A 13,271-nucleotide genomic window follows, 5' to 3' on the forward strand; every position below is an offset into this window, starting at 1 on the left:
AATTGAATCCTGATTTTGTTTCAGAATTGTGATTAAGAATTATATTTAATCCATGGTGAGTCTCATATCCATGTGCGCTGCCCCACGTCTCCTCTTGCCTCTCAGTTTATCTCTGTTCATCAGGAACAGCACCAGCTCTCTGGAGCTTCTTGATTCTTCAGCTCACCATAAAGCCGTCATCTTCCCAATCTCACTCTCACTCTCCTGCCTCTTTACCGTTAAGCTCCTTGTCACTTGGTCTGGGGGGAAATACATCAGAGAGGAACATTTCTGAGTGAAAATATGGTTCCCACGCTTTTTGTCTTGTGACTCCTCAAAAATGAGACCATGTCTACTTACTACCCCTTAACAGGTTATAGTTTAAGTGTGTGCATGGATTGTGTGACCAAAGAATTACTTTTTCAGATTGCTTCATTTGAAGCCCTAATGAGGTTAAAATACATCAGTATTTCAAGAAAAGAAAAAACTAGAGAAATGATTTGAGATGGGGGCTGCACGGTGGCACAGCAGGTAGTGCGCGTGCCTCACAGCAAGAAGGTTCGATTCCCGGGTCGGGCATTTCTGTGTGAAGTTTGCATGTTCTTCCCGTGCATGCGTGGGTTCTCTCCGGGTACTCCGGCTTTCTCCCACAGACCAAAAACATGCTCATTAGGTTGACTGGTGACTCTAAATTGCCCCTAGGTGTGAGTGTGAATGGTGTGTGTATGTGCCCTGCAATCGGCTGGCGACCGGTCCAGGGTGTACCCCGCCTCCCACCCGTTGACAGCCGAGATAGGCTCCGGCCTGATTTGAGATTGAAAGGAAACGTCTGGCCGACATGTGTTTGTTTGTGTGTGTTTGTTTGCACACATGCCAGCACACCTGTGCTGTATAAGCTGATAACCCAAAAACTCTGCAGTCAGCAGATTTGGGAGAAACCTCATCACCGTCATCATCATCCTATTAGCGGTGATAAATACTCAACCGACTGCAGCTGATAAGATTTTTATGGGGTATACTGCTTTTGCAACAGCTCTGTTATAATCTAGATGGTTTTGTTGATGTGAATTTAAAATAAATCTTCCATAAACCTTAAGCCCAAAAACCTTTAAAGTTGGAATTAGAAGTTTTTATTTAGAAATCCTTTTTTCACAATGCATAGGCACCATTTGTCATGACACTGCTCAAACATTTCCTACAGTGTTTTCTGAACCCAACTTCACATGAATAATCTAGTGGTTCTCTCTGACAGCCTCAAATTTTTACTTTGTATTGTATGAGAGGAGAGGAGGAGATATGCAGACAGAGGCTAAGTTTGTTAGCATGCACCAATTTACACCACAATAGTCATGGTTAAACCTAAGAATCAAATGACAAAGATGTTCATGAATCACTCAGAAAAACATGACAAAGTCACGCCAATAAAGGCGCCACACAGCACAGAGATTTGGGTGGGGTCATACTGTTGGGTGAAGTTGAATACATGTGATTTAAAGGTTGTTAAATAATAGTCACCATTGATCTGTAGACACCTGCGCTATCTTTGATCCTGACAGGTGAGTCGTTACATGATTGCGGAATATCTGAGAAGCTGTTCTGTTTCTCATTTCACTGCTTTGAGGGAGAAGATGACCTTTCCCTCGTAGGGATCGTGGATGTTTTGGTAGCCGATCTTTTCGGAGACCACTCTGCACTGGATGCTCGCTTCCATTTCTCCAACCAGGCTGAAGCGAACGGCCACCAATGGGTTGACATAAGAAGGCTAATGAAAAGGAGGAAGGAGGCAAAGCAGATGGTTGGTTACTGTTCTTAATACAGATTTGGTCCATAGCATGTTGATAAAACTCAAAGGAATAGTTTGACATTTTAGAAAATACACATATATCACTCCCAAGTCCAATGTGTATGATTTAGTGACGTCTAGTGGTGAGGTTGCATATTGCAACCAAATGCCCTCACACATAATTCTGATGTCATTGTGTGTTGAGTGTTACTCAGTGCTTGTGTGATCAAATATGTCATTGCTGACCTGTGCCTTTTTTCCATAGTAAGGGAAGTAAGAGAGATCCATACGCCCCCCTTCAGGGAAGTACGTGATGTTGGCGACGTTGGCTTGTCCATCCTAAACACACACAAACATGGACACAGAATTTCATCATCTTTAATGGGGTATTCCACCAATTTTACTCGTGAAGATCAGCCTGCACAAGTAGTACTGAGTCTTAGAAAACTGTTGTGTAATGTCTCATGTGACCTGGAGGAGATTTGTTGAGTCTGAGAAAATAACCCTCAGCTTGGAGATGGCAAATGCATAGCAGAAGGTCTGTTATACAAACTGGGCTTGTTGAGTCTGAAAGACATGGGTGTTTACCAGGCAAGGAGGGTCTTTTGAAAAGAGTTGCATTGGTGGGAAATGTAGGATCAGCATATCCGTGCCTCCCCTGCATCGATTTTCTTTCTTTGAATTCACTGTTCAACTCATTTTCTCTAACACCTGCTGTTAAAATCTGCAAAATGTAGTTGTTGCTCACCAGTACAGTGCAGTTGACATATGGGGGCCCCCTCGTCTGATTAGAAGGCAAGAAGTTAATGATCTGCAGGGACGAAACAGAATGTTGGCTATTTAATGTGATTTTTTTTTCTTTTTATCTTAATATACTTCAAGTTCGAAGACATTTATTCGTTAAACGTACCCTGTTCATCTTAATTATGACACAAGGCATTGTGCAGTTGTAGCCAAAGGTTGGGTCCTCAAGTCCTGAGCAGGCTCCCAGCATGCTTTGCGTGAAGGGACATGCCCACTTGGTGTGGTTGGGGGCAGAGAAGGTGTCCTGGATGAAGTACTTTCCCTTAGTGCAGTTGTACCTGTTACATTCAAGCTGCATGGTGTCATTGTAGGCTGAAGGACAGAGGCAGAAGGAAATATTCACGTCTTGTTTTGAAGTCTGACCTTGTTAAATTTTATGCGATTGACCAATCAGGTCAAGAGAGTAAGTACTAACGCTTGAGGAACCCTTGAAGGATGTTGACCATCTTCATCCAGCTGGCCTTGTCTGATATGTTGTAGGAGATGTCAACATTTTCCTCTCCGTAAGTGTCCGGCCACACCATCACCCCTGAACACACAAGCAAACAGAGAGCTGGTTAAGAGCCACTGAGGTTTGATTTAAGTCGTCATTGTCCTTGTTGCTGTGTTACCCGGAGAACTTAGTCGGTCTTGGTAGTCAGGGGTGTACGGATCCAAGGTGTACATGAGGGTCCAGATGGCCAGAGAAAAGAGGGACGTCATCACCACGTAGAAGGCCACATAATACAGACTGATGTACACTGTGAAGAAAAACATCAGAGTCACATCTCCTCTCTTTGTCCTGGTGCTCCTCTGATGTTGTAAAATGTCTCATTTTATGGCTCAGATCTGTAAAAATAATCCTTCCTGTATTCACAGTGTACGCCGGCAAGGAAGTTATGCTCCACGTGAAAACACTCATGACACAGAGGGGAGGTTACAAAGGCGTGTATCTACACCTGCAGAGGTCAAGGTGTCCTCTGTTGAGCTCAGTTTAATCTGATTGTAAGATCAAATAGAACAGAGGATGAAGGACTCTGATAAAAGAAAAAAACAAACAAACAAAGCTTATCACAACAGCAGGCTTATCGCACTCAGTCCACATGCTAGAGGGCCAGAAAAAGTCCCGCAGAATACAAGTGCATGATGGGTTTGTCACACATTTGTATTTCATACACAAAATATTATCCCTCTCCAATGTACGTTACATTAATGTAAAATCTCCACATCTGACTTACATTAACACACATTTTTCAGTAAATCTGATTCTGATTCTGGTATGAAGATCTTATGGAATATAAAACATAAAACACGGTTTAAACTACCTAATAGTGTGTAAAGCACATTAAAATACCTTCACCTAAAGCAGCTACAACATGAAACATTGCTTAATTTAGGGCTTATAATAATTGTAATAAGGCCTAACAATAAGCCACTAATATAATATATAATACTAGAACTCTGACAGGAGCCATTCTGCTGCATAATGGGGACATAAAGTATAACTTTAAGCAAATCTTACATACACTTATACCCTTAGTTAACATTTTGAAAACAGAATTTTTATTTGAAATGAAATATATTTATCTTGGAGAAGTATTTCTTCCACCACCGCTCATATTGTACGTACACTGAAAGAGTTATGAGATGTTGTAATCCTTCTTCTAGTTCATATTGATCATGAAGATATCACTTCCTAATAGTGCTCCCATGCAAGACAAAATCAACCTCAGGAATGAAAAATTGTCTGTGGAAACACAAAAAAGGGTTTTGTACTGAAAAGGCTGTAACTTTGGTAAATACCCTGTTGATTTAACTAATTAAGACTGTTGACTGTTAGTCTCTCATTAGCCTGAAGGGATTACAGAGATATATAACTCTTCCAATGTACAGAAGTGCATCTGAGTATTGTTTTGAATCTATCGTTTAACTTTTATTTGAGCAAATCTTTGCATTTCTTCTGTTTGAGTATTGAACAGTATTGAAACGTTGGATATTTTAAAGGTTGGTCTGTGTTGCTTCAGATAAACAAAGTATAATTCACAATAGTTAAATGTTTTTTTTTTTTTAACAAAAGTACTGGTGAAGTATTTCTCCGTCACTGCTCATGAGGTAGCTGTTGCCTAAATATTTGGTACAGTAGCATTGGTCACCAGCAACACAATAATGATCCGATGGCCCAAGGGAAAAGTTTCAATCATGACAACATAGTATGTCAAACAACAAATGGCTGAATAATAATATTTTATTTAATGTTGCACAAGAGAAGTTCTGGAAATTATTATTTCATTCCTACCCCATTTCTCTGGTGTTCGTCCCATCAACGTCCCATTGTCGGAGTTCCAGACAAAATGGCCAAAATCTTCACATCGCTGCCCACAAGTCCTCTTCTCCTTCAAGGCAGCCATGATGAAGCTCTGTGCTGACCTGGATCCACAGCAGACCTTACTCAGTCCTAACTTTTGTTTCTCGTCTTCCCTCCCTCACACAGGTACAAACTGTAATATTTTCTTCTCCTCTCTCCTTTCCCTCCCCAAAGATTTTGAGGCGCTTTGAGGTTTGTGCTAATGTCTCGTCTCTTGTCTCATTCTCTTTCACAGTAAAAGTCACCCCCTGGCCCTCACTCCAGAAAGTGATGTCTGCGTTATCTCTTATTCACTATTTATAAGGCCATGATAAGGTGGGCACGCTGCAGGTAGGAAAGCTGAGGTGGGCCAAGGTAGAAACAAGTACACGTTCTTCCTGAGCAACAACGTGCTTCAGTGCTTGGAGAAACCTCAGGATCACCTTGAACAGCCGGGCAGGTCGGTTACTGATGACAACAGTCAAGATGAAAGACTGGATATGATTTGTTCAGATTTAAATGATTCGTGCTCTGAAACATGAAAGCCAAAGCCTGCATCTGTTTGATTGTTTACCTGCAAAAGAGCCAATTTGGCCTCCAGACATTTTACTTTCCCTAACGTAAAAAAGAAGAAAAATCAAAGGGAGTAGCTACCGGGACAATGGTATCATAGATTAGATCAACATTAATAATTAAACGCATGAAATGTCAAAAAAGGCCTAAAGGCAAGGGTGAAATCTTCTAATTCTTCGATTTGTCCAAGCAACAGTCGAAAACCAACATGCTAATGTTTAGCATGTATTACATTAATGTTTACCATGTTCTTAATTTAGTGTGTTAGCATGCTAACAGTTGCTACCTAGCACTTGTGTCCTTAGTTTTGCAAATATGCCATAAACCAACGTATTGGACAGATTGAAATTTGATGTAATAATGAAAGTAAACGCCCTGCAATCGGCTGGCGACCGGTTCAGGGTGTACCCCGCCTCTCGCCCATTGTAGCTGGGATAGGCTCCAGCCCCCCGCAACCCCGAAAGGGATAGGCGGTATAGATAATGGATGGATGGATGGATGAAAGTAAACCAAAGTCATAATAATCCACACTGGTGGGCCAACCAACATTGCCATCCCTTCAGCCATGCTGGCAAACGACAGTCACCCCACAGTTTTAAAGAGAACTATTAAAAGGAAAACACAAAGAAGAACCCCCCCACATGTACCCCTCCTCTCCCTCTCTCCTTCTCATTTTCTGTCTCTGCTCTTCATCTGAGTATTTGTATTCCCTCTCTTCCTCTATAGCATGCACATGGTTTAGCACAGGATAAAGTATTACGGAGTGGATAAATCCCTCTGGGGTAAGGTGATGAGTCAGGTAGATCTGCATGTGTGTCTGCATGTGTGTGAGGGGAGGAAGAGAAGGCACTTGCAGGTTTAGTGATAGGCTCATTGAGGGAAACACTGTCCAGGCTGTCCGTGGTGAGTAGACAGTCAGGTGTACGATATTCTCCAGCCTTGCAGCACTGGCGGTAGAAGAAATACTCATCTCATTCTCGTCTGGGAATTAATCATACATCATCTGCTTGTCTGCTACCCTCCTCTTCTTTTTGCTATCTGGTCTTCTCTGCTCTCATTTCCAGACGTTCAGCTCCCTGTACCACCTTCTCTCTGTCATTTTTGCTGCATCTCACACCTTTCTCCACGCCTCCGCTTCACTTTCCAACTGAGTCACAATGGATATTGGTGGTCTGACAACAGTGGTGGCCAACTCTGCCTACATCTCAGCCCGTGGGAGCCTTGATGGCACCGCCAACCCTGCATCCAACCGAGACAAGAAGTATCACTCCCGCCTCAAGCTGCCCCACATCACGGTGTGTGAAGGCCTGCGGGAGACTTTAGACCTGGGTTTCCAGACAGTCTGTGTGGAGCAGCCCATCGGCAAACGTCTCTTCAATGAGTTTCTAGACTCCAACAATGAGTATAAAGGCCCTTGTCGCCTGTGGAAGGATATCGAGGAATACAACATGGCCGAGGATGAAGATCGAGTCAAGAAAGCGAGCAAGATCTTGTCGCGGTACATGGAGCCTGGAGCCAAGTATTTCTGCCCCTTCCTTCCAGAAAACGGCATCACAAAGGTCAAAGAGAAACACCAAGAGGCCGGGGACGATCTTTTCAATGAGACACTGGACAGCGTGATGGACTTTCTCAAGGAAGTGCCCTACACTTTTTTCCTGGAGAGCATGTATCTGAAAAGGTTTCTGCAGTGGAAGTGGTTGGAGATGCAGCCCATGGGAGAGGATTGGTTTTTGGATTTTCGTGTGCTGGGGAAAGGGGGTTTTGGGGAAGTGTCTGCCTGTCAGATGAAAGCCACGGGGAAACTGTACGCCTGCAAAAAGCTCAACAAAAAGAGGCTGAAGAAGAGAAAAGGCTATGAGGCAAGGAATCATATCATAAGAGGAAGAGTATAAATTCTGTGGATGCAACAGAACTTTTCTAGATTTTTTCTTTTCTTTTATCATGGCAGCTTGAAGTTTGGAAACATGAGTTGTGGTCTAGTTTGTCTCTTGGTCTTTTATGTACAGCGTCTGTGTAATCCTCCCCGCTAAACAACAGTCAGTAACTAGATGGAGCCTTGCAGACAACGTTGGGCACCTTTGGCTTATATGATTAGTGCCCTCAGCATTAGAACATTTTGATCTCCTTATTGAGTGTCAATCCTGCCATGTTTATAAATGGAGCAGCTCTGTAGTGGATTTCCTAATCTTCTGCTCAAATCCCCAAAACAGAAACAATAGGGTGGCTATAACTGGACTCTGGTGCTTCAGTGCCTCTAAAAGTTTGCTAAAATGATCAAATTTTCATTTGTTTACTGTGCTGGTTAGCAGTGTAAAGGCCTATGTATTGGTTATGGGAGAAAAAGGCTTTGTTTAGATGCAATGATGTATTTCACATGGAAATAGATTTGCCCTCACCACTCAAGACCTGTTTTTACATCTTTTTGACATTTGATTGATTGAAAGGAGCTCTACATTCAAATGCAATCATATTTATATTGGACAATGACTTCCTTGACTGGATGTTAATTGATTAATGCAGTGCTGCTGTCACAGCTTCCCACCACCTTATAACACCTCCAGAGAGCCGAAACTACATACTACATAATATGTAGCCTAGAGTGCCGTAAGCGCTTTAAATTTCTACTCATATCTGTTGTCCCTTCCTGTCCTGTAGGGGGCGATGGTGGAGAAGAGGATCCTGGCCCGAGTTCACAGCAGGTTCATTGTCTCTTTGGCTTACGCCTTCCAGTCAAAAACAGAGTTGTGCCTGGTCATGACCATCATGAACGGAGGAGACTTGAGGTTAGATCACTACGCAACCCAATATTTAGATATAAGGATTAAGTATTTACATTTTGGCCCAGCATGTATTTAGCCTTGAATTACCATTTTTGCAGTACAATGTGTGAATAAAATAAACGTCGGTACTCTCCACCTTTTCTCTTATGCCACTAGGTATCACATTTATAACGTGGATGAGAACAACCCAGGGTTGGAGGAGTCACGGGCCTGCTACTACGCTGCACAGATCATCCAGGGCCTGGAGCACCTCCACCAGAAGAGGATCATCTACAGAGACCTCAAACCAGAGAATGTGCTGCTGGATAATCAAGGTCAGACACGCATGTACTAAAAAGAAAGATGGTCTTTTGTGTTTGAGCAGCCTGAAGTTATTTTTCAAGATCTGAGCTGTCTCATAGTTGTGCTATTGGTAATGCATGTGACTGTCAAATTTTTTTTAATTTAAACCCCAATCCATTTGTAAGCACTACAACAGAGGGGCTATATATATATATAGCCCCTCACCTTGACTTATAACATACATCCCAGTCTTGGCCTCCTGAGGTCAAAACACACATGCTGGTCTGTATGAACGCACTGAACCACTCACACACACTTCACACTTACAGTACACACTGTGTCTAACACAAGGACATCATTCAGTTATCAGGCTACTGCAAGCTAGCGAGTCAGAGGCGTAGTGTGTTGAGGTCAACATTCATATCTGTGACGTGCACAGCTCTTGACATTAGCCCGGTGTTTGCTTGCAGGTAATGTCCGTATCTCTGACCTTGGTCTGGCTGTGGAGCTTTCTGACGATCAGCTCAAAATCAAGGGCTACGCTGGGACTCCAGGTACAGTCGAAATGATAATTACTGCAGATCTGTGCGCAACACCCACACGTACAAAACCAAGAGCTCGGCAGTATTTATCTTTCTCACTCTGTAATTCAGAAAATTCTGGACAATTTTCTTACAATTCAATTCAATTCAATTTTCAATTCAATTTTATTTGTATAGCGCCAAATCACAACAGAAGTTGTCTCAGGACACTTTCCATATAGAGCTGGTACAGACCAAGCTCTTTTATCTACAAAGAAACCAACAATTCCCCCATGAGCAAGCACTTGGCGACAGTGGCGAGGAAAAACTTCCTTTTAACAGGCAGAAACCTCGAGCAGAACCAGACTCTGGGTGGGCGGCCATCTGCCTCGACCGGTTGGGTGAGAGAGGAAGAGCAAGAGAGAGAGAGTGAGACAGACAGACAGACAGACAGACAGACAGACAGACAGACAGACAGACAGACAGACAGAAATTCAGTCAGTCAGACAGACAGACAGACAGACAGACAGACAGACAGACAGACAGACAGACAGACAGACAGACAGACAGACAGAAAAGCAGTCAGAGAGAGAGAGAGAGAGAGAGAGACAGAGACAGAGACAGAGAGACAGACATGCAGTCACAGTAACAGTGACAGTGGATGTAATAACAGCAGTAGCAGTTACAGTGGATGTCAGGCAGGGCCAAGGCAGGAGACGCAGCTGAAATCCACAATCCAGATTCAGCCACTGTCCATGGGAACCTGCAAGACGACAAAGCACAGAGACTCCGGGGAAGGAGCTAAGTTAGTAACACGCCGTGGTAGGACATGAGAGCGTGCGGATGGAGAGGGACAGAAGGACGGAGGAGCTCGGTGTATCTTTGGATGTCCCCCGACAGTCTAATCCTATAGCAGCATAACTAGGGGCTGGTCCAGGACCAGCCTGAGCCAGCCCTAACTATAAGCTTTATCAAAAAGGAAAGTTTTATGCCTACTCTTAAATGTAGAGACAGTGTCTGCCTCCCGGACAAAGACTGGAAGATGGTTCCACAGGAGAGGAGCTTGATAGCTAAATGCTCTGACTCCTGTTCTGCTTTTTGAGACTTTAGGAACCATAAGTAGACCTGCATTCTGGGAACGCAGTGTTCGAGTAGGGCAATAAGGTACTATGAGCTCTTTAAGATAAGAAGGTGCCCGGCCATTTATGGCTTTGTAAGTAAGGAGGAAAATTTTAAACTCTATTCTAAACTTTACAGGGAGCCAGTGCAAAGTGGCGAGTATTGGAGAATTACACCAAATGTATTAAAGTTGAAATAACAGAGATTAAGCTTTCTTCATCACTAACATGTCTGGTAGTGTAACAGTAACAAGTAACAGCTACAGTTCTTCAGTTAATGTGTGTTTGAGATGTGATAACGTGGCTCTTTGATCCCAGGATTTTAGTTTTAAGAGATGCAATATTTGCACAAATTTACAAACTAAAGTATTTTCAGAAAAGGATATTTCAGATGTATTTAGCGGTTTAAATAGGGAATGGATCCTTTTGTCTTATTCAAATGTCCACTCTGTAACTGAAAGGTCATGACCTGCAGGTTTCATGGCTCCAGAGCTGCTGAAAGGAGAGGAGTACGACTACTCTGTGGATTATTTCACCCTGGGGGTCACTCTGTATGAGTTTATGGCTGCCAAAGGACCCTTCAGGACCCGAGGAGAGAAGGTAAATGTGCTGTTTATGACCTTGTCCGTTTCAATCTATGGTTTCAGTTGTTTTTAAGGTTAATTTTGTGCTTTAAATATTTATTTGTTTGTTCTTTGTCGTCTTAGCTCTTACCCCTTTCTGTCATGTGATGTTTAAACCTGCTTGTACAAAACAGTTTTTAAAGATTTGATGGCTCAACTTTGCCCTCTTGTGGGCTGACACTGGTACTGGTGTTAAACAAGTTGCAATGACCCCTAATTTAACCGGTGGTGGAAAAAATATTCACATCTTTTTCATAAGAAGCAACTACAGTTAAAATACTTCGTTACAAGCAAAAGTCCAAAATTCAAGATTTTACTAATGTAAAGGTACAAAAGTATTATCACTAAAATGTACTTAAAGTATCAAAATTACCCACTGACACTACTAGCTCACTGCTTTATATACTGTTTGATCATTTAATCTTTAGAAATTTTTCAGATATTTGGTTTGTGAAAACTTAATCTCTAAATGTGATGGAGTACAAGCACAATTTTTGCCTCCATGGAACATAAGTATAAAGTAATATGAAATTGAAATACTCAAAGAACAAGTACCTCAGAATTGTACTTGATTATAGTACTTTTCACCCCTGCATTTAACTTTATTGCATATTTATACTTTAAGTATTCCTTCTATGTGCAATACATTAAAATAACATATCTGGATGACATAAACCTGAACATCCTGCAGATAAATGACAAGTAAGAGCTGTACAGGTCAGTACCTGCTTGGTTATTATTTTTAATGCTTCCAAGTGCAAATTCATCTGTGCCACTGTTTGTGCTGTTCCAAGGTGGAAAATAAGGTCGTAAAGAAGCGGATCCTGAATGATCCAGTAACGTATCCAGAGAAGTTCAGTGAGAACGCCCGGTCCATCTGTGAGGGTCTGCTGGTCAAAGAGGTCGACAAGCGGCTCGGCTTCAAGAACGACTCATGTGACGAGCTCAGGGCGCATCCCTTCTTCAGCGAGATCAACTGGAGGAAACTGAATGCAGGTCTGTGTGAGACAGAAACAAATGCCTCTTTGCATCATATTGCAGTAAAACACATCTGTTCAGGCAGTTTCCGCACAGTTTTATTTTCAGTCTGGTCAATTGATATTTTGTAATGCCTAAGTATGGATTTCTTCATATTTTAGTGTCGCTAAAGTACACACAGTGCAGTATATCTAATGGCTGTTGTCATGAAAACACCAAAGGCAGAGTTTTTGTGAATTTCAAGTTTAATCTTGGAGAATTTCATGGTTCTCTTTTAGTTGATACGATTTACTTGTAGAAACAGAGTGCACTACACACTGCACTACTACTTCACAGGTCAACTATGTGCTCAAATAATGATAAAATAAAGAATAAAATAAGCCAGATATCCTTTTCACACTTTCATAGTCGTTAACTCAAAGATGTTACGTTGATGGTGAGAAGCTGTTTGAGGCATCCTGGTGGCTCAGCTGACTGAGGCTCGTACCAACAGACTGTGGCTTCTGACTTTCCTTCCTGTTGTGATAGATTATGTACTAAAAGAAAGAAAAAAGTTATGAAATCTGACATCTACATCTTCCTGTGTTGTCTGTCCTCAGGGATCCTTCCACCCCCTTTCGTGCCAGACTCCAAGACAGTTTATGCCAAGAACATCGACGCCGTCGGGGCCTTCTCCACGGTTAAAGGCGTGCAGGTGGAAGACAAAGACAAGGAGTTTTTTGATGAGTTCGCCTCGGGGAACATCTCCATCCCCTGGCAGGAGGAGATGATCGAGACGGGGATCTACAGTGAGCTCACTGTGTGGGGGGCCGATGGCACTCTGCCCAATGATCTGCGACGTGAATCCATCCTGGAGCAGCCGCCCAAGTCCTCCACCTGCACGCTGTCTTAAGAGGCTGCGACGCATGGATGGTCCTACATGAACTGTTTGCTTATAAGTCAATCACACTCTATTTTTTAAGCACTTTTCATACAAGATTTCAGAACAGGTTGGTCGTGTATTTATTGATTATGATGATGATGATGATGATGAAAAAGTATTTATTTAATAAAGTTTTTTTTTTTTTTTTACCAGCAGTGCAGCTTTAATAGATAATGGGATATTTACAATATCACCTGCACTTTATGTTTCAATGCAAGTTCAGTTATGAAATTTTTCAGTGTTTGGCTGCAGCTGCTCTCTTTCTTCTCATGTCTTCATTTTTTATAAGACGAATACATTCATGTGATAAACACTGCATGTGTTTTTGGCTGTGTTTCCACTTTTTGCTTCGTTATTGTTGTTCTGCAGCTTCAGAAGTGTAAATAAGCTTGTATCCATTGCTGCAGAGATGTTTATGAACTGAAATAAATATTTTTGCCATTAAAGTCAGCGTGTTTCATGTGGGACACATGAACAAATCTAATTCAGCTTCATCCGAGAGCTACAATAATACACAAGGCTGCCAGATACAAGCAGATAACGATACCTGAAGGAACATAATTAAGAATTATATCTGAAATCATT

At 42.2% G+C, this 13,271-nt stretch overlaps 2 protein-coding genes across 2 annotated transcripts; one reads left to right on the forward strand and one right to left on the reverse strand.

Annotated features, from left to right (window-relative positions):
• Positions 1-1,582: 1,582 nt before the first annotated feature.
• LOC139335356 (potassium-transporting ATPase subunit beta-like) lies at positions 1,583-4,953 on the reverse strand. Its single transcript, XM_070968917.1, has 7 exons — positions 4,842-4,953; positions 3,178-3,306; positions 2,982-3,095; positions 2,673-2,878; positions 2,511-2,573; positions 2,009-2,101; positions 1,583-1,741 (listed from the first exon to the last, which is right to left on the reverse strand). Exons 1-7 carry the CDS (start codon positions 4,951-4,953, stop codon positions 1,583-1,585), a joined length of 876 nt encoding a protein of 291 aa, XP_070825018.1.
• Positions 4,954-6,285: 1,332 nt separating this feature from the next.
• grk1a (G protein-coupled receptor kinase 1 a) lies at positions 6,286-12,746 on the forward strand. The gene is made up of 7 exons (XM_070959401.1): positions 6,286-7,321; positions 8,118-8,245; positions 8,399-8,556; positions 8,995-9,078; positions 10,639-10,763; positions 11,581-11,782; positions 12,364-12,746. The coding sequence occupies exons 1-7, from the start codon at positions 6,620-6,622 to the stop codon at positions 12,654-12,656; spliced, it is 1,692 nt and encodes a 563-aa protein (XP_070815502.1). The 5' UTR covers positions 6,286-6,619; the 3' UTR covers positions 12,657-12,746.
• The last annotated feature ends 525 nt before the right edge of the window (positions 12,747-13,271 follow it).

The sequence above is a fragment of the Chaetodon trifascialis genome, chromosome 1 (assembly GCF_039877785.1).
Source record: "Chaetodon trifascialis isolate fChaTrf1 chromosome 1, fChaTrf1.hap1, whole genome shotgun sequence".
Taxonomy (NCBI): Eukaryota; Metazoa; Chordata; class Actinopteri; order Chaetodontiformes; family Chaetodontidae; genus Chaetodon; species Chaetodon trifascialis.